The 22019-nt window shown below is 40.5% G+C and overlaps 1 protein-coding gene across 2 annotated transcripts in view; it reads left to right on the forward strand.

Annotated features, from left to right (window-relative positions):
- The window catches only part of Sf3b1 (splicing factor 3b subunit 1), an 87533-nt gene that overhangs the window by 38003 nt on the left and 27511 nt on the right, over positions 1-22019 (forward strand). For both annotated transcript variants that reach the window (XM_071657574.1, XM_071657575.1), the window contains one exon: positions 10877-10956. In XM_071657574.1, the coding sequence (XP_071513675.1) occupies positions 10877-10956 (80 nt within the window). The remainder of the gene's footprint in view (positions 1-10876; positions 10957-22019) is intronic.

Here is a 22019-nt window from a genome sequence, read left to right on the forward strand (position 1 = left end):
ATTCCCTCTGGACTGCAGAATTTGAATGATCCTGCACTGTGTGTATGTCAGTTTAACAAAATTCTCTTGGCATCTGAATTGGAGCTTGTTGTCACTGAATAGTCTAGTCAGTCTCAATGGCCTGTATCCACTTTCTATTTCAAGTTCTTCTCTCAAAGTGTTTACATCTGGCACCTTTTTAAGATTTGCAGTATTGGTATGACTTATGTTGCCTTCTTGCTTCCCCAAACCCTCACAAAGCAAGGCTAGCCAGCCAGTGGTAGTTGTTATGTAAAGTTATCCAGTGCTACTCCATTATCACAGACTGAGTGTAAACATATTGATATGATCCTTATGAATATTAATCAGTCAGTAGTTTTCCTAGGACAGACCAGATAAGTTGGGGATTCACAGGTACCAGCTCAAACCAGATATCATTATGATACTGTCACCACAATGTGGATTCACTTCAGAGATATTTTTGTAACCACATGTCTTACACCTTCAGTAACTTCTAATTTATTTTACATTGGTATTATGTTCCATAATTTAAGCTGAGGGTGTTAATATATATAACACAGTCTTTATGCCACAGATTTTTTTGCTGAGATTGATTAGCATTTTTTTTTCCCCAGTGAGCTAAGGACCTTGGATTTCTAGCAGTCCTCCTGGCCTTGTAGGAAAAGATTGAATGGGAAAGTCTTTTGTGTAAATGTAAAAATAAAACTAATTATATGTGGAGTGTTCACACTACTTCTGCTCATGACAGTTTTTGTGTCAGCAGTATGATATAACCATTCCCATCACCATTCTGGGACTATTTTTCATCATGTACCCCTCATAACATGCAAGACATGTTTTCATTTGCATAGGTTTTCAGTTTGGATATTAGTTATAGAAGAGTAGATGCCTCTACCCTTGAGTCCCAAAGAAAAAGGTAACATGTAGTAAACATGTTCATGGTGATTACAGTGATGTAATGCAAGTTTACTTTATTGATCTTTATGTCGCTGGTATGTTTAGTCAATCATCAGCTTCACAGCTTGTTTTTGAGAGCCTTTGGCTTACAAGCTTTTAACCCCTTTCCTGTGCAGGTATTTTTGGCATTAAACATAATCATTATGATATAGGCCTAAAGAATCACATGTGTGGAGCAGTAAGAGCCAGTATCCATCAATGTTGTATGACATGTTGAGCAGTGAAGGGTTTAAAGAATTCTTTGTGGGTCAGGAGCATGTGTTGTGTTTAGCTTTATTAAGTATATATCAAGACAAATTACCTAAGATAAATTCTAAGTAAGAAAAAATTTGGGTTGCCATTTGATTTTATCATTGAGATTATGTAAGTTCATGTGTGTGACGGCTTAGAGAATGTGCAGAGTCAGGGCATATTAGACTGGCTTTCAGACTGGATTCATTCATAAACCTTTTGCTGAGTTAAGGAGAATTAGTTATAGTGTACATTTTCTAAAGGGAATTAATAGGTTTTGATTGTGTAGACTGCCCTTTTGGGACACTAGCCATTTTTTTCCTCATGCTTGATCGTAGTTTCCCTTGTTAGTAAGATAGTGTCAGGAACAGACAAAGAAAGGCTGCATCTGCTCACATCCATTCTTTAGATGTCATGTATTATGTACTGAAACCATAGCTTCCTATTCACAAGCAGACCCCACAGACCTTTCCATTGTTTACCCTGGATGATGTACATTCCCTGGTTCAGTCCACTGACAGCACTTCAACCCCAATATACCACTCTTCAACTTCTATTTAAAATTTTTTCTTCATTTTGTTGGAGGGCAGATAGTTCACATATTCACATACATTGTCCCTTGCCAGCACACAAGTAAAAGATTATATCTTATTTCAGTTTTCTGATTCATATTGTGTGTTGTTGAAGGGGACAGAAGTTACTAGATAGCTGTGATGCTGGCATGTTATGACAGATAAATTGGTTGCATTGTTCTAAGAACAGGAATTGTCCAGCAGCATCTGGGATCTCAGATCAAGTTATGTTTTGTGAGTTAAGTTTTAGAGATTGCAAATAATGATCAGTGTAGGTCGTATTTTAGAGCGAATTATAAAGTATTAAATTTGGGATGGATCCTATGTTTACAAATTGTTTTACTTGCCCATTCAAACAAGGCATAGAATCTTGAGTCCTTGCCAGCTGTAACTGATCCTTTGGGGCAGCTGGATAAAAGATTTATTGAATCATCATATTTGCTTGTTGAAAATGTACTGATTGATTGATGTTAAGTACAGTTACATTTATGTGATAGATGTCATAATTTAGCAACTAGAGTCCTTGATAAGAAACTGGCTGCTGTGTTGGCAGGGTCTTACATTCTGATGAACATGAGAAGCATTGGGTGGTGTGCGAAGTGAGAGGTTTAGGGAGAATGGTTTTGTTATGAGAGAAAAGGTGGTGAAAGCCTTGCAGAAGATGAAATCCAGTAAGGTGGTGGATTTGGATGGTACTGCAGTTGAATTTATTAAGAAAGGGGGTGACTGTGTAGTTGATTGGTTGGTAAGGATATGTAATGTATGTATGGATTATGGTGAAGTGCCTGAGGATTGGCAGAATGCATGCACAGTGCCACTGTACAAAGGCAAAAGGGGTAAAGGTGAGTTTTCAGACTACAGAGGCATAAGTTTATTGAGTATTCTGGGAAAATTGTATGGGAGAGTATTGATTGAGAGAGAGTGAAGGCATGTACAGAGCACCAGATTGGGGAGGAGCAGTGATTTTTCAGAAGTGATAGAGGATGTGTGGATTAGGTGTTTGCTTTGGAGAATGTGTGTGAGAAATATTTAGAAAAACAGATGGATTTCTATGTGGCATATATGGATCTGGAGAAGGCATATGATAGGGTTGATAGAGATCCCATGTGGAAGGTCTTAAGATTATATGGTGTGGGAGGTAAACTGCTAAAAGCAGTGAATAGTTTTTATCAAGGATGTAAGGCATGTGTACAAGTAGGAAGAGAGGAGAGTGATTGGTTCCCAGTGAAGGTCGGTCTGCAGCAGGAGTGTGTGATGTCTCCATGGTTGTTTAATTTGTTTATGGATTGGGTGGTTAGGGAGGTAAATGCAAGAGTTTTTGAGAGAGGGGTGAGTATGCAGTCTCTTTGGGATGAGAGGGCCTGGGAAGTGAGTCATTTGTTGTTTGCTGATGACAGCACTGGTGGCTGATTCAAGTGAGAAACTGCAGAAGTTGGTGACTGAGTTTGGAAAAGTGTGTGAAAGGAGAAAGTTGTGAGTAAATGTGAAAATAGCAAGGTTATTAGGTTCTGCATAGTTGAGGGACAAGTTGATTAGGATGTAAGTTTGGATGGTGAAAAATTGGATGATGTGAAGAGTTTTAGATATCTGGGAGTGGACTTAGCAGTGAATGGAACCATGGAAGTGGAAGTGAGTCACAGGATAGGGGAGGGGGGCGAAAGTTCTGGGAGCAGTGAAGAATGTGTGGAAGGAGAAAACATTATCTCGCAGAGCAAAAATGGGTATGTTTGAAGGAATAGTTGTTCCAGCAGTATTATATGGTTGCGAGGCATGTGTATGTGAATTTAACAACTATTGAGGTGAAGTTTACTTACTTGCAGTGGGTTCTTTTTAGTGTGGGAGGTGAATTGTACATGTATTTGAGCGGCTCTTATCAAAGGCATGAAACACATTCACATTGTATTTTGACGCTCGCTTGGGGATAGTAGCATTAACTCAATCAGTCCCACTACAAGATGTGCTAAATTATGAGTACTTAAGTTCTGACTTCTCCATGAAGCTCATGCAAGTCCTGGTGTCAGATCTAAGTTCACTTCACCTTATGTTTCTGTCACTTAAATATTAATTGTCCATCACCATAACGGATTAAGAGTAATTTTCCCATGTTATTGCTCTAATTCATTACAAGTAATTCACTTCATAATGTTGGCTTGTTCGCAACTGTGCTCGTATAACAGCTGATTGAGACTTGAAGGCCGAAGAACAGAGGTCAAGGGCACAAGTGACTGTGATGTTTACGAACGCTGTTTGTTGCCACATCTTCGTAGCATTGCCACATACTCTGTGAAGTTGGTTAGCTGGGCAACGTTGTCATGTATATTTCAGTTTTGTGCAGCTTTACAGCTGAGAAGATTTTTGCACCACATTGCTATTACATATTATTCCTTGTATTTTCATAGTTATTTCTTGTCATTGAATCTTAAATATTTTGAAGAAAAAAATGTGCATTATGTTATTAATATGAACAATGTGAAAATTTTTATAAGATATCCTTGGAGTCCATGCTTTTCTTATGGAGAATAATTTTAGGTCAGCATCTATTGATAAGTTTTTCTGAGTGATGCGTTAATGTTGCTCTTCCCTGAGTTTATTTTAGTTTTCTAGGCTTTTGGTTAAATTTTGTAACAAGAATTTAAGAATGTATTCCATTTGATGTCTGATAAGGGTATTGTGAAGAGTGAGAATTGTATCTTTCAGTTCATCTATATCTCTCTATATCTCTGATGCGTGTTCCGACTGGAACTCCCTCAAGGGGGTAGCCACGGCAATAGTCTCCATAACTAGTGAACTCTTAACAGGCCACTGGCGGAGGGCAACTATCGTGCAGTGCTGCAGAGGCTCCTACCTTATGTTCCTACTGACTGCTTCATGCACCCAATACAAGCTTGTAGTGTCAGTCTAAATGTACATGTGTCATTGTCTTGATGCATGTTGGACATTAGTATTTCTCTGATCTTGATATATACATCTATTAGTGTTGTCCGTACTTTAAAGTCTCTATCTCATCAGTCCTGGTAGAAATGTAAATAGAAGAACCTGGTCTGTTTATTTTGATTACAAAGTTGCATTACATTGTTTGTAAGAAATTCACTAGGAAAATCTTTGTTAGTTACAGTTCATACTGTAGTTATTATATCTAGCTATGAAATTTTGCATTTTGTTTGCTAAATTGTATGTATTTAAGGATTTTTTTCAAGACCTTTTTGAACAGACAAAAAAAAAATAATTTAACAAGAAGAAACATCATGAGAGGCAAGTGTTTTGGGAGCAGCTGAATGAGTGTGTTAGTGGTATTGATGCACAAGACCGGGTTATAGTGATGGGTGATTTGAATGCAAAGGTGAGTAATGTGGCAGTTGAGGGAATAATTGGTATACATGGGGTGTTCAGTGTTGTAAATGGAAATGGTGAAGAGCTTGTAGATTTATGTGCTGAAAAAGGACTGGTGATTGGGAATACCTGGTTTAAAAAGCGAGATATACATAAGTATACGTATGTAAGTGGGAGAGATGACCAGAGAGCGTTATCGGATTACGTGTTAAGTGACAGGCGCGTGAAAGAGAGACTTTTGGATGTTAATGTGCTGAAAGGTGCAACTGGAGGGATGTCTGATCATTATCTTGTGGAGGCGAAGGTGAAGATTTGTATGGGTTTTCAGAAAAGAAGAGAGAATGTTGAGGTGAAGAGGGTGGTGAGAGTAAGTGAGCTTGGGAAGGAGACTTGTGTGAGGAAGTACCAGGAGAGACTGAGTACAGAATAGAAAAAGGTGAGAACAAAAGAGGTAAGGGGAGTGGGGAGGAATGGGATGTATTTAGGGAATCAGTGATGGCTTGCGCAAAAGAAGCTTGTGGCATGAGAAGCGTGGGAGGTGGGTTGATTAGAAAGGGTAGTGAGTGGTGGGATGAAGAAGTAAGATTATTAGTGAAAGAGAAGAGAGAGGCATTTGGACGATTTTTGCAGGGAAAAAATGCAAATGAGTGGGAGATGTATAAAAGAAAGAGACAGGAGGTCAAGAGAAAGGTGCAAGAGGTGAAAAAGAGAGCAAATGAGAGTTGGGATGAGAGTATCATTAAATTTTAGGGAGAATAAAAAGATGTGGGAGGCAAGTTGTTAGAAGCAGTGAAAAGTTTTTATCGAGGATGTAAGGCATGTGTACGTGTAGGAAGAGAGGAAAGTGATTGGTTCTCAGTGAATGTAGGTTTGCGGCAGGGGTGTGTGAGAAAGGTGCAAGAGGTGAAAAAGAGAGCAAATGAGAGTTGGGATGAGAGTATCATTAAATTTTAGGGAGAATAAAAAGATGTGGGAGGCAAGTTGTTAGAAGCAGTGAAAAGTTTTTATCGAGGATGTAAGGCATGTGTACGTGTAGGAAGAGAGGAAAGTGATTGGTTCTCAGTGAATGTAGGTTTGCGGCAGGGGTGTGTGATGTCTCCATGGTTGTTTAATTTGTTTATGGATGGGGTTGTTAGGGAGGTGAATGCAAGAGTTTTGGAAAGAGGGGCAAGGATGAAGTCTGTTGGGGATGAGAGAGCTTGGGAAGTGAGTCAGTTGTTGTTCGCTGATGATACAGCGCTGGTGGCTGATTCATGTGAGAAACTGCAGAAGCTGGTGACTGAGTTTGGTAAAGTGTGTGAAAGAAGAAAGTTAAGAGTAAATGTGAATAAGAGCAAGGTTATTAGGTACAGTAGGGTTGAGGGTCAAGTCAATTGGGAGGTGAGTTTGAATGGAGAAAAACTGGAGGAAGTGAAGTGTTTTTAGATATCTGGGAGTGGATCTGGCAACGGATGGAAACATGGAAGCGGAAGTGGATCATAGGGTGGGGGAGGGGGCGAAAATTCTGGGAGCCTTGAAGAATATGTGGAAGTCGAGAACATTATCTCGGAAAGCAAAAATGGGTATGTTTGAAGGAATAGTGGTTCCAACAATGTTGTATGGTTGCGAGGCGTGGACTATGGATAGAGTTGTGCGCAGGAGGATGGATGTGCTGGAAATGAGATGTTTGAGGACAATGTGTGGTGTGAGGTGGTTTGATCGAGTAAGTAATGTAAGGGTAAGAGAGATGTGTGGAAATAAAAAGAGCGTAAGACAAGGGAGCAAATGGGAACTTCAGTGAAGGGGGCTAATGGGGAGGTGATAACATGTACTGGTGATGTGAGAAGGAGATGGAGTGAGTATTTTGAAGGTTTGTTGAATGTGTTTGATGATAGAGTGGCAGATATAGGGTGTTTTGGTCGAGGTGGTGTGCAAAGTGAGAGGGTTAGGGAAAATGATTTGGTAAACAGAGAAGAGGTAGTAAAAGCTTTGCGGAAGATGAAAGCCAGCAAGGCAGCAGGTTTGGATGGTATTGCAGTGAAATTTATTAAAAAAGGGGGTGACTGTATTGTTGACTGGTTGGTAAGGTTATTTAATGTATGTATGATTCATGGTGAGGTGCCTGAGGATTGGCGGAATGCTTTCATAGTGCCATTGTACAAAGGCAAAGGGGATAAGAGTGAGTGCTCAAATTACAGAGGTATAAGTTTGTTGAGTATTCCTGGTAAACTATATGGGAGGGTATTGATTAAGAGGGTGAAGGCATGTACAGAGCGTCAGATTGGGGAAGAGCAGTGTGGTTTCAGAAGTGGTAGAGGATGTGTGGATCAGGTGTTTGCTTTGAAGAATGTATGTGAGAAATACTTAGAAAAACAAATGGATTTGTATGTAGCATTTATGGATCTGGAGAAGGCATATGATAGAGTTGATAGAGATGCTCTGTGGAAGGTATTAAGAATATATTGTGTGTGAGGCAAGTTGTTAGAAGCAGTGAAAAGTTTTTATCGAGGATGTAAGGCATGTGTACGTGTAGGAAGAGAGGAAAGTGATTGGTTCTTAGCGAATGTAGGTTTGCAGCAGGGGTGTGTGATGTCTCCATGGTTGTTTAATTTGTTTATGGATGGGGTTGTTAGGGAGGTGAATGCAAGAGTTTTGGAAGAGGGGCAAGTATGCAGTCTGTTGTGGATGAGAGAGCTTGGGAAGTGAGTCAGTTGTTGTTCACTGATGATACAGCGCTGGTGGCTGATTCATGTGAGAAACTGCAGAAGCTGGTGACTGAGTTTGGTAAAGTGTGTGAAAGAAGAAAGTTAAGAGTAAATGTGAATAAGAGCAAGGTTATTAGGTATAGTAGGGTTGAGGGTCAAGTCAATTGGGAGGTAAGTTTGAATGGAGAAAACTGGAGGAAGTGAAGTGTTTTAGATATGTGGGAGTGGATCTGGCAGCGGATGGAACCATGGAAGCGGAAGTAAATCATAGGGTGGGGGAGGGGGCGAAAATCCTGGGAGCGTTGAAGAATGTGTGGACGTCGAGAACATTATCTCGGAAAGCAAGAATGGGTATGTTTGAAGGAATAGTGGTTCCAACAATGTTGTATGGTTGCGAGGCATGGGCTATGGATAGAGTTGTGCGCAGGAGGGTGGATGTTCTGGAAATGAAATGTTTGAGGACAATATGTGGTGTGAGGTGGTTTGATGGAGTAAGTAACGTAAGGGTAAGAGAGATGTGTGGAAATAAAAAGAGCGTGGTTGAGAGAGCAGAAGAGGGTGTTTTGAAATGGTTTGGGTACATGGAGAGAATGAGTGAGGAAAGATTGACCAAGAGGGTATATGTGTTGGAGGTGGAGGGAACGAGGAGAAGTGGGAGACCAAATTGGAGGTGGAAAGATGGAGTGAAAAAGATTTTGAGTGATCGGGGCCTGAACATGCAGGAAGGTGAAAGGAGGGCAAGGAATAGAGTGAATTGGATCGATGTGGTATACCTGGGTTGACGTGCTGTCAGTGGATTGAATCAGGGCATGTGAAGCGTCTGGGGTAAACCATGGAAAGTTGTGTGGGGCCTGGATGTGGAAAGGGAACTGTGGTTTTGGGCATTATTGCATGACAGCTGGAGACTGAGTGTGAGCAAATGTGGCCTTTGTTGTCTTTTCCTGGCGCTGCCTCGCGCACATGAGGGGGGTGGGGGATGTTTTTCCGTGAGTGGCGGGGTGGCGATAGGGGTGAGTAGGGGCAGACTGTGTGAATTGTGTGCATGTGTGTATATGTGTGTGTCTGTGTGTGTATATATGTGTGTACGTTGGGATGTGTGGGTGTGTATGTTTGCGTGTGTGGACGTGTGTGTGTGTGCATGTGTGTGGGGGTGGGTTGGGCCATTTCTTTCGTCCGTTTCCTTGCGCTACCTCGCAGGTGCGGGAGACAACGACAAAGCAAAATATATATGTATTATATATAATAGTCACTAAAAACAAAGATGAGGAAAATCCATCAGACAAGAAAGAAAAAGAACCAATTAATATATTTTCCACCATCTTTCTTTACATTCTCTAAGCCAGTTTCTTACAACCTGCCATAATTTGTGACAGTTCAGTCTCGTCTGCATTCTGTTTAGCTATTAGCGATTTCCTTTAGGTATTTGGTGAACCATTTAAATGCATCATGTCAGGAAAGAGGCCTGCAAGTGAAAGTATAGATAAATCATCAAAGGTGCCCAAAAAGTGTTTAGTATAGACTCAAAGATGCAAGTGATATGCAGGGTTGAGGTAGGCATGCTTCAGGCACATGTGGGTCATTTTCTTGTATCAGCTTTCTCTACCATTGAAACAGGACCTGATAACTGATAGGATGAAAGAACCATCCAATCCACCACATCGTAAGTTGCAACAAATTTTTCCCACACAAGTAATAAGCGATTGGAGGTGTTGGAAAGCAGGCCAAGAAGGTGTAGGTGTACTGATACAACACTGCAAACTCTTATAAGCTTATGAATGTTGATTAGATTTTGTTTCATTTGGTGTTTATATTAACATTGTCTTTATTTTATGCCTTTTATTGGTAAATTATAGGTGATTGTCTTTTGTTCATCAAATATTTGTGAGTATTAGAGGTGTGGATTTTCTAGAATGTCACAGTATGATGTGTACGTGATATGCCAAACCCAGTGTAGGACATTTCAAAGTACTTTCCCATAAAAGTGTGACTAAAAAGTTTATGAATTTTGATAGCTCAGGTTTGAATACCTCTTCTCTGCTTATGTTTTCAGAAAAGCCCAAAAATTCCTTAAACAAAGTGAATATTCAAATATGTGTAGGCATTTAGATAATGCTAAGGAGTTATGGCTTTAAGATCTCCATTATACAGTAGTTGAAAAAACTAAATGTAATTGATGATATAAAGTGGTTTGATTAATAGATTCATCGACATCAATGCATGGGAAGGGTTTTATGAAGTGGTAGAATGATTATTTGGGTATTTGATTAGAGAATTGTGTTTGAATCGTGAGTGTATGCAGTTGCATTATCGTTTAAGGTTATTGATAGATAAGCCATGCAATGCCAACTTAAAGTACAACAAATTGCTAATTGGGTGTTTGTAGAATGCAGTTTTTGATTTGCTGCAAATTTAAGCTTGTTTCCTGAAGTGTTTATGAAATACAAAATGGAGATAAGATACCTCTCTGTTATTTGTGATAGCATTAGTTGGTTGTTTTATCTCCACAGTAGCTGAAGAGTCGTAACCAGGGTCGTGGTTATACATACTGCTTTCACCATACTGATTGACCCCTTTTAACATCATCCAATGATTTTTAGCTGGATGCACTGAATAAAAAGTCACTGAATAAAAGGTTTTTGAAGCATGGCATGTTGTACTGTCCACCTTCTCCAGAACTGGCTTTGATTATTCAAGAATGTGATAGGAGGCTATAGCATTGGATGACCTCATTTTGGTGGCTGGAATGGTAGCATCTTATATTTTTACTTTATATGTTACAAGTTAACTGCAGCTGAAACATTCGTTAGAGGGATGGTGTTATCACTGTTGATGTTATAATTGATATTGAATAAGTTAGCACTGATATCAATGTGTTCCCATTGAATGTGATTCCAGAGCCTGGATGAATACTAGTAGCCCATAATCCTCAGCTTGATATCATAGGCTTAGAATAGTTTTCCTTAAGACAAATTTTTTTTGTAAATCCTTTTTTATTAAAGTGTTCACTACACATTAACATTTAGGTAATCAGAATTAGAAAGCCAAGTATGATTTTGACCTTGGTAGTGCATTGCTGATGGAGCCACTGTGTGTATGTTGCAGGAGGGAAAACACCAGACATGAATGCCCGAACATATGCCCACATCATGCAAGAAGCACGTCTCAAAGGTGAAGAAGCTCTTGTGAGTATATATTTAGTTTAATCATCAGGTAGTTTAGTGATGGTCCATATAGATATTGAAGCCCTCTTTTTATCTAATTTTTTCTCTTTCCAGTCACATACATAGCCTTATATGTCCATGCCTGGTATATCTTCTTTCACCTTGTCCTTTTTTGAAATGATTTCATTTACATTTTCAGTCATAATTTTTCTCTTTAAATTTGTTGTACCCCTGCCTTTACTTTAGCCTTCAGATGCTTGTGAAAGATACTCCACAATTTTTTTCCTGCAATGATCAACCAACTTGTTTGGATAACTTCATCACTCAGTTGTATTCCTTCACCATTTCTTCCCCATTGCTTTTTCCTACATTTCTTGTTAATTATTTACCTGTCATTGTCCTTTACCTTCTCCAGTCAACCCATCCTATGCCTCTACCACATCTTTCCTATTTCTGCCCCTCTTTTTTAGTAATAAAGTGAAAAGTAGAAAAAAGAGACCAAAATCAGTAAAGGTCAGACATGAAGGAAGTGATAAAAGAAATCCCTTGGAAGATCTTGTATGGAAATGTATGAAGCCTGCCATTAATTGAGAAATTCTGATTAAGAGTAGATACTTTAATGAGTGTGCATAGAATAACAGCATGATATTAAGTTATGTGATAGAAACATGGTTCATTAAAAAAGAGAAAGATGAAAAAGACCTGGAGGGCTTTGCAATTTTTATGCAGGTGAAGCATAAATGAAACAAGGTGGAGCAGTAATATGTGTATATGATAAACTGGATGGCAATCAGATTATAAAGGTAAATAATGAAGATTGCAAACTACTTGCAGAATATTCCAGCCAGACTTACAATAAACATAATGAAATACAATCCACCAAAGACAAAGCTGTCTGGAAGGAGGTAAATAAAGTGCGTAAGACAAGGGAGCAAATGGGAACTTCAGTGAAGGGCGCAAATGGGGAGGTGATAACAAGTAGTGGTGATGTGAGAAGGAGATGGAGTGAGTATTTTGAAGGTTTGTTGAATGTGTTTGATGATAGAGTGGCAGATATAGGGTGTTTTGGTCGAGGTGGTGTGCAAAGTGAGAGGGTTAGGGAAAATGATTTGGTAAACAGAGAAGAGGTAGTAAAAGCTTTGCGGAAGATGAAAGCCGGCAAGGCAGCAGGTTTGGATGGTATTGCAGTGGAATTTATTAAAAAGGGGGTTGACTGTATTGTTGACTGGTTGGTAAGGTTATTTAATGTATGTATGACTCATGGTGAGGTGCCTGAGGATTGGCGGAATGCGTGCATAGTGCCATTGTACAAAGGCAAAGGGGATAAGAGTGAGTGCTCAAATTACAGAGGTATAAGTTTGTTGAGTATTCCTGGTAAATTATATGGGAGGGTATTGATTGAGAGGGTGAAGGCATGTACAGAGCATCAGATTGGGGAAGAGCAGTGTGGTTTCAGAAGTGGTAGAGGATGTGTGGATCAGGTGTTTGCTTTGAAGAATGTATGTGAGAAATACTTAGAAAAGCAAATGGATTTGTATGTAGCATTTATGGATCTGGAGAAGGCATATGATAGAGTTGATAGAGATGCTCTGTGGAAGGTATTAAGAATATATGGTGTGGGAGGCAAGTTGTTAGAAGCAGTGAAAAGTTTTTATCGAGGATGTAAGGCATGTGTACGTGTAGGAAGAGAGGAAAGTGATTGGTTCTCAGTGAATGTAGGTTTGCGGCAGGGGTGTGTGATGTCTCCATGGTTGTTTAATTTGTTTATGGATGGGGTTGTTAGGGAGGTGAATGCAAGAGTTTTGGAAAGAGGGGCAAGTATGAAGTCTGTTGGGGATGAGAGAGCTTGGGAAGTGAGTCAGTTGTTGTTCGCTGATGATACAGCGCTGGTGGCTGATTCATGTGAGAAACTGCAGAAGCTGGTGACTGAGTTTGGTAAAGTGTGTGAAAGAAGAAAGTTAAGAGTAAATGTGAATAAGAGCAAGGTTATTAGGTACAGTAGGGTTGAGGGTCAAGTCAATTGGGAGGTGAGTTTGAATGGAGAAAAACTGGAGGAAGTGAAGTGTTTTAGATATCTGGGAGTGGATCTGGCAGCGGATGGAACCATGGAAGCGGAAGTGGATCATAGGGTGGGAGAGGGGGCGAAAATTCTGGGAACCTTGAAGAATGTGTGGAAGTCGAGAACATTATCTCGGAAAGCAAAAATGGGTATGTTTGAAGGAATAGTGGTTCCAACAATGTTGTATGGGTGCGAGGCGTGGGCTATGGATAGAGTTGTGCGCAGGAGGATGGATGTGCTGGAAATGAGATGTTTGAGGACAATGTGTGGTGTGAGGTGGTTTGATGGAGTAAGTAATGTAAGGGTAAGGGAGATGTGTGGAAATAAAAAGAGCGTGGTTGAGAGAGCAGAAGAGGGTGTTTTGAAATGGTTTGGGCACATTGAGAGAATGAGTGAGGAAAGATTGACCAAGAGGATATATGTGTCGGAGGTGGAGGGAACGAGGAGAAGAGGGAGACCAAATTGGAGGTGGAAAGATGGAGTGAAAAAGATTTTGTGTGATCGGGGCCTGAACATGCAGGAGGGTGAAAGGAGGGCAAGGAATAGAGTGAATTGGAGCAATGTGGTATACCGGGGTTGACGTGCTGTCAGTGGATTGAATCAAGGCATGTGAAGCGTCTGGGGTAAACCATGGAAAGCTGTGTAGGTATGTATATTTGCGTGTGTGGACGTATGTATATACATGTGTATGGGGGTGGGTTGGGCCATTTCTTTCGTCTGTTTCCTTGCGCTACCTCGCAAACGCGGGAGACAGCGACAAAACAAAAAAAAAACAAAAAAAAATAGAATAGATACTGAAAAAGATAGTTGAAACCACATCCAGTTATCATATGATGTTGGGACTTCACTATCATTTCATGGAATGGAAAGAAGAGGGTGCTGGTTACAAATGTAATGTTAGATATTAATTGATAAATGATGGGCCAGTAAATGAAGAGAACAGCTTAATAGAGCACTTAAACTGTATGAGTCTGTCTATCTTTATCAGTATCTTGGATGCCTGTTCCAATTGTAGCTCCTCAAAGGGATGGCCATGGCAACAGTCTCCATAACTAAAGAACTCCTTGCCGCTTCTTCGCCTTTTGTGCCTCGCCCTTAACAGGCCCCTGGCAGAGGGCAAGTCTAGTGCAGTGTTTGCAGAGGCTTCTACCTAATGTTCTTAATGATTAGGAACTATGTGAGTCATTCAAAATAAAGCAAGTAAGATATAAATCATCAAGAGGGAATGATATAATTCTATATATCTGTCTATAACTCTGATGCCCATTCCCTTTGGGAATTCCCATCAAAGGGGGTAGCTATGACAAAAGAGTCTTCATGTATTTCAGTCCTTACATGCCTGTTTTGCATACACCATTCCATACACTTTTCCTTCATTTTCCATCCCTCCACTACATGTCCATCCTATTTTCCCATGTCATAGAAGGTCCTCCTATAACACCAACCCCTTTGATTTTTTCATCATCCACTCTCCTTGTAAACTCCTAGTCTTGCATTCTTTCTACATGCCCAAACCACCTTAAAGTTTCACCAACTCTACCACACCACAATTCACTCCCTTTGCATTCCCTGTAATACCAAATCTCTCATACTCCCCCCTTTTTCTTTCTTCATTTCACTTCCTTTAGATTATCACATGTTCCTCCCAAATATCTCATTCCACAGCCTGGATCCTTTACTTCTGTGATTCATTCTATGTCTGTGTTTTAGCTGCATATGTAAGGTTGGGAGGACTATGCTCTCCCTTGATCCTTTCTCTACTTCCATATTTACATCTTTACTTATCATTTTTCTGTTAAGGGACCCAATGGCTCTACCCTATATTGCTCTCTTATAAACCCTACCATATCACCAAACTTACTCAAGATAGCTCCCAAATATCTAAATTTTGTTATCTTCTAATGTCAACCCCCATTTTTATAATTCAGTCTAGTACATTTTCTTCTCAAATTCTGTAGGGCTTTGCAAAATGTATACTTTCACTCTTTTTCCTATCAAACCATTATTTTTTTTAATTTCATTTCTGCATTTACCTTCATATGCTTACATTAACATCATAAAACACACATACAACCCTATGCAGCTCCTCTCTCATTAAACATGTTATCATATGCAAACAGGTTTGTCACTAGCTGCCATACCTCATCATCATCATTCCTTCTGTGCACTTCCTTTCCCTAGTTTTGCTTTCATCTCTCATATCACTTCTTGTATGTGTTAAAAGCCTCAGTGACAACACAGCCCTGCCTGAGACCCACATGCATATTGAAACTTGCACTCAACTCTCCACCCACTCTTACACATGCATATAATATTTTACAGAAGGCTTTTACACCATCCTACATTTGTCCCCTTACCCTATATATCCTTAACATATCCCATGAAGCTGTCCACTTGACTCATCATAGGCTTTCTGCATATCCATAACGGCTGCATACAGCTTCTTACCTTTCTCTGGATACTGCTAACATTGCATTTCTACTCCTACATCCACCTCTTTCATTTTTCACCTTTTTCCAGTGCAGTCTTATTTGCTCATAACTTTTCACTTTATGCTTTCCTCTGTCACATTGTTAACATTTCAATTATTTGTGGATCTATCTATATTTCTGACACCTGTTCCCTCAGCAACTCCCATCAAGTGGGTGGTCAAAGCAAAAGTCTCCACTTATCCCTCTCCTTGCATGCTTCCCTCACATACACCTTTTCATATTTTTTTCCACCATTTCTGTCTCTCCAGTACTCTTCGACTCTTTCTCCATGTCATCAGTTGTCTTCCTCTCACACCACCCCTTTAATTGTACTTTAATGCACTCTCCTTGTTAACACCCTTGTCTTGCATTTTTTGTACATGCCCAAACTACCTCAAAGTGTTATGTATCCCCTGCTCTTCCACACCTGAATTCTCTTTGCCTACCCAGCCACATCAAATCACGTACACCCCCTCATTTTTTTTTCTTTCCATTTAGTCATACCAGATGCTCCCTCACTCCCTCCTTTCAGATAACTCATTTCCACAACCTGGATTCTGGACCTCTATGACTCATTCTGTGTCCATGTTTTGGACTATGCTCCTTCTTTCCTTCCTTCTTTCATTTTCATACTTACACATACCTTTTATTATTCCATTAAGGGACCCTTAGTTCTACCACATCACCAGACTCGCCCAAGATGACTCCTAAATACTTGAATTCTCTCACCTCTTCCACACTCTCTACCCTCATACCTAACCTAAAACAGTTTTGTATATTTTCTTCTCTCCACTCTATAGGGTTCGCAAAATTTATAATTTTACCTTGTTTCTTTTAAAAACAATTACCCTACTTTTACTTACATTTACCTTAGTTTGCCTATGCTTATACACATCATAAAACACACTTACAACCTTTTACATCTCCTCTTCACTGTTGATAAACAACACATTGTCATCCAACAACACATTTGTCATCCATAAAGAGGCTTGTTAATAGCCACAGTATCTCTAATGAACTATAGTTAGTGCAAGGAAATAGATATGAGAACCATCCACTTGTGTACACACATACGTACACGCACATATTTATTTATTTATTATACTTTGTCGCTGTCTCCCGCATTAGTGAGGTAGAGCAAGGAAGCAGATGAAAGAATGGCCCAACCCACCTACATACACATGTATATACATAAATGCCCCTTCATGAACATATACATACCTATACAGTTCAACATATACATGCATATACATACACAGGCATATACATATATACATGTATATACATGTACATATTCATACTTGCTGCCTTCATCCATTCCCGTCGCCACCCCGCCACACATGAAATGGCACCCCCTCCCCTCGTGTGCGCTCAAGGTAGCGTTAGGAAAAGACAGCAAAGGCCACATTCGTTCACATTTACTCTCTAGCTGTCATGTGTAATACACCAAAACCACAGTTCCCTTTCCACATCCAGGCCCCACAAAACTTTCCATGGTTTACCCCAAATGCTTCACATGCCCTGGTACAATCCACTGACAGCACATTGATCCTAGTATACCACATCGTTCCAATTCACTCTATTCCTTTCACGCCTTTCACCCTCCTGTATGTTCAGGCCCCAATCACTCAAAATCTTTTTCTTTCCATCTTTCCACCTCCAATTTGGTCTCCCACTTCTCCTCGTTCCCTTCACATCTGACACATATATCCTCTGTCAATCTTTCCTCACTCCTTCTCTCCATGTTACCAAACCATTTCAATACACCCTCTTCTGCTTTCTCACCCACACTTTTTTTTTATTACCTCACATCTCTCTTGAAAGCCGGCAAGGCAGCAGGTTTGGATGGTATTGCAGTGGAATTTATTAAAAAAGGGGGTGACTGTATTGTTGACTGGTTGGTGAGGTTATTTAATGTATGTATGACTCATGGTGAGGTGCCTGAGGATTGGCGGAATGCGTGCATAGTGCCATTGTACAAAGGCAAAGGGGATAAGAGTGAGTGCTCAAATTACAGAGGTATAAGTTTGTTGAGTATTCCTGGTAAATTATATGGGAGGGTATTGATTGAGAGGGTGAAGGCATGTACAGAGCATCAGATTGGGGAAGAGCAGTGCGGTTTCAGAAGTGGTAGAGGATGTGTGGATCAGGTGTTTGCTTTGAAGAATGTATGTGAGAAATACTTAGAAAAGCAAATGGATTTGTATGTAGCATTTATGGATCTGGAGAAGGCATATGATAGAGTTGATAGAGATGCTCTGTGGAAGGTATTAAGAATATATGGTGTGGGAGGCAAGTTGTTAGAAGCAGTGAAAAGTTTTTATCGAGGATGTAAGGCATGTGTACGTGTAGGAAGAGAGGAAAGTGATTGGTTCTCAGTGAATGTAGGTTTGCGGCAGGGGTGTGTGATGTCTCCATGGTTGTTTAATTTGTTTATGGATGGGGTTGTTAGGGAGGTAAATGCCTAGGTCCTGTAAATGAGCAACTTTGAAGTTATTTGGATGAGAGAGTTGGGAAGTGACTTGTTTTCCGATATACAGCCCGCTGGTGCTATTCATGACTAAAATCAGAAGCTGTGACTGAGTTTGGTAACAGTGTGTGAAACATCTAAGTAAATAAATATAGCAAGGTATTATGTTACATACGTTAGTAAGGGTTGCAAGGTTGAGTTTGAACTGTATCTGAAAGAAATACTATTTTTAGATATCTTGGTGTTGATCTGTCTAGTATGAACCATGGAAAGCGAATGATACAAGGTGGGGGGGCGAAAATTTTGGAGCCTTAAACATGTTGAAAGTCGAATGCATATCTCGAATGCAAAATGTAAGGTTTGAAGGAATAGTGTTCCACAATGTTCTATGGTTTTGCAGGCGGACTATGGATAGAGTTGTGCGCAGTGACACAATGTCTGGAAATTATATTTTTAGAGTACATTTGTGTGGTTTTCGATGAGTAGAGCTAAGGAAGGTAAGAGAAGTGGCAACATAAAAAGAGCGTGTTAGAGAGCAGAAGAGTGTTTTGAAATGGATTGGACATGAGAAATGAGTTGAGGAAATATTGACACATAAAAGGATATACATCATGGTGAGAACGTACAATGAGACCAATTGGAGTGCAACAGTGCAGTGAAAAAATTGTGAATGGGCCACCCTCGAGGTGCCAAGGTAGGTAAGGAAAGAGGAATGGAGGCATTGTTACATTCTAGCTGTCAGTGATAGAAATCAAGGCCTTTGAATCTGGGCAACCATAAACTATGGTTGTAGTATGTTATATGCCTGGTTGGATCCTGAATGTAATTGATCCTGTATGGGGGGGGGTTCGCCATTTCTTTCGCCTTTCACCTCCTTAGTCAGCACCTCCAAACGCAAACAGCGACAAATGTATAAAAAAAAAAAAAAAAAAAAACATCTCTCTTACCTTTTCATTACTTACTCGATCAAACCACCTCATTTCTAACACATCCACCCTCCTCTGCACAGCCCTATCTATAGCCCATGCCTCACAACCATATAACATTGTTGGAACCGCTATTCCCTCAAACATACCCATTTTTACTCTCCAAGATAAGGTTCTCACCTTCCACACATTCTTCAACACTCTCAGAACCTTTGCCCCCTCCCCCACCTTGTGACTCTCTTCCGCTTCCATGGTTCTATCTGCTGCTAAATCCGTTCCCAAATATCTAAAACACTTCACTTCCTCTGGTTTTTCTCCATTCAAACTTAACCTCCCAATTAGCTAGTCCCTCAACCCTACCGAACTTAATAACCTTGCTCTTATTCACATTTACTCTCAGCTTTCTTCTTTCACACACTTTACCAAATTCAGTCACCAACTTCAGTTTCTCACCCGAATCAGCCACCAGTGCTTCATCATCACCAAACAGCAACTGACTCACTTCCCAAGCCCTCTCATCCACAACAGACTGCATACTTGCCCCTCTCTCCAAAACTCTTACATTCACCTCCCTAACCACCCTATCCATAAACAAATTATACAACCATGGAGACATCACTCACCCCTGCCACACATCGACATTCACTGGGAACCAATCACTTTCCTCTCTTCTTACTCGTACACATGCCTTACATGCTTGATAAGAACTTTTCACTGCTTGTAGCAACTTACCTCCCACACCATATACTCTTAATACCTTCTACAGAGCATCTCTATCAACTCTATCATATTCCTTCTCCAGATCCATAAATGCTACATATAGATCCGTCTGTTTTTCTAAGTATTTCTCACATATGTTCTTCAAAGCAACCTCCTGGTCCACACATCCTCTACTTCTTCTGAAACCACATTGCTCTTCCCCAGTCTTATGCTTCGTACATGCCTTTACCCTCTCAATCAATACCCTCCCATATAGTTTCTGAGGATTATTATTATTATTATACATTGTCGGTCTCCCTCGTTAGCAAGGTAGCGCAAGGAAACAGACGAAAGAATGGCTCAACCCACCCACATACACTTGTATATACATACACGCCCACACACGCACATATACATACCAATACATTTCAGTGTATACATACATATACAGACATATACATTTATACACATGTACATACTTGCTGTCTTTATTCATTCCTGTCACCACCCCGCCACACATGAAATAGCATCCTCCCCCTCCCCCCTGCAAGGTAGAGCTAGGAAAAGACAAAAGGCCACATTCGTTCACACTCAGTCTCTAGCTGTCATGTGTCATGCACAGAAACCACAGCTCCCTTTCCACCATCCAGGCCCCACAGAACTTTCCATGGTTTACCCCAGGTGCTTCACATGCCCTGGTTCAATCCATTGACACCACATCGACCCCCATATACTTATAAACATATACACATACATTATTTTTTCATACATATTTGCCATTTCATGCTTCAGCGAGGTAGCATTAAGAACAGATGACTGACCCTTAGAGAGAAAATCCTCACTTGGCCCCCTTCTCTGTTCCCTCTTTTGGAAAAGTAAAAACCGGAGGGGAGGATTTCCAGACCCCCACTCCCTCCCCTTTTAGTCTCCTTTTACGACACACAAGGAACATGTTGGAAGTATTCTTTCTTCCCTATCCCCAGGGATAACAACATGTACATATTCATACTTGCTCACCTTCATGCAAATCCCAGCGACACCCTACCCCAGAGGAAACAGCATCGCTGTCACCTGCTTCATTGAGGTAGCACCAGGAAACAGATGAAAAGAGGCCACATCCACTCATGGTCATTCTCTAGCTGTCATGAGTCATGTACTGAAACCACAGCTCCCTATTCACATCCAGGGAGCACAGATCTTTCCATAGTTTACCCCAGACGTTTTACATGCCCTGGTTCAGTCCACTGACAGTACTTCGACCCCAGTATACCACATTGTTCCAATTCACTCTGTTCTTTGCATGCCTCTCACCCTCCTGTATGTTCAGGCCCCAATCGCTCCAAATCTTTTTCACTCCATCCTTCCACTTCCAATGTGGTCTGCTTCTCCTTCTTCCCTCCACCTTGAACACACATATCCCCTTTGTCAATCTTTCATCACTCATTCTCTCCTTATGTCCAAATCATTTCAACACACCTTCTGCTCCCTGAACCACACTCTGTTCATTCACACATGTCTCTCTTACCCTTTCACTACTTACTCGATCAAACCACTTCACATCACATATTGTCCTAAAACTTTTCATTTCCAACACATCCACCCTCCTACGTACAACCCTAACCATAGCCCATGCCTCACAACCATATAATATTGTTGGAACCACTATTCTTTCAAACACATCCATTTTTGCTCTCTGAGATAACAGTCTCTCTTTCCACAGATTCTTCATTTCTCCCAGAACTTTGGCCCCCTCCCCTACCCTGTGACTCAATTCCGCTTCCATGGTACAATTCACTGCCAAGTCCACTCCCATGTATATAAAACTCTTCACATCCTCCAATTTTTCTCCATTCAAACATAAATCCCAGATGACTTGTCCCTCAACCCTACTGAACCTTGCTGTTATTCACATTTACTCTCAACTTTCTCCTTTCACACACTTCAGACTCAGTCACCAACCTCTGCAGTTTCTTACTCGAATCAGCCACCAGTGGTGTATCGACGGTGATCAACTGACTCACTTCCCAGGCCCTCTCAACCCCAACAGACATGCTAACCCTTCTCTCCAAAACTCATGCATTTACCTCCCTCACCACCCCATCCATAAACAAATTAAATAACCATGGGGACATCACACACCCCTGCCACAAACCGACATTCACTGGGAATCAATTACTCTCACCTCTTCCTACTCTTACACAAGCCTTACATCCTTGTTAAAAACTTTGCTGCTTCTAGCAGTTTACCTCCTACACCATATAATTTTAAGATCTTCCATAAAGCATGTCTATCAACCCTATCATATGTCTTTCTCCAGATCCATAATTGCTACATACAAATCCCTCTGTTTTTCTCAGAATTCTGACACACAGATTCTTCATAGCTAACACCTGGTCCACAACCTCTATCTGTTTTTCTCAGAATTCTGACACACAGATTCTTCATAGCTAACACCTGAT

Source organism: Panulirus ornatus, chromosome 65, assembly GCF_036320965.1.
Source record: "Panulirus ornatus isolate Po-2019 chromosome 65, ASM3632096v1, whole genome shotgun sequence".
NCBI lineage: Eukaryota > Metazoa > Arthropoda > Malacostraca > Decapoda > Palinuridae > Panulirus > Panulirus ornatus.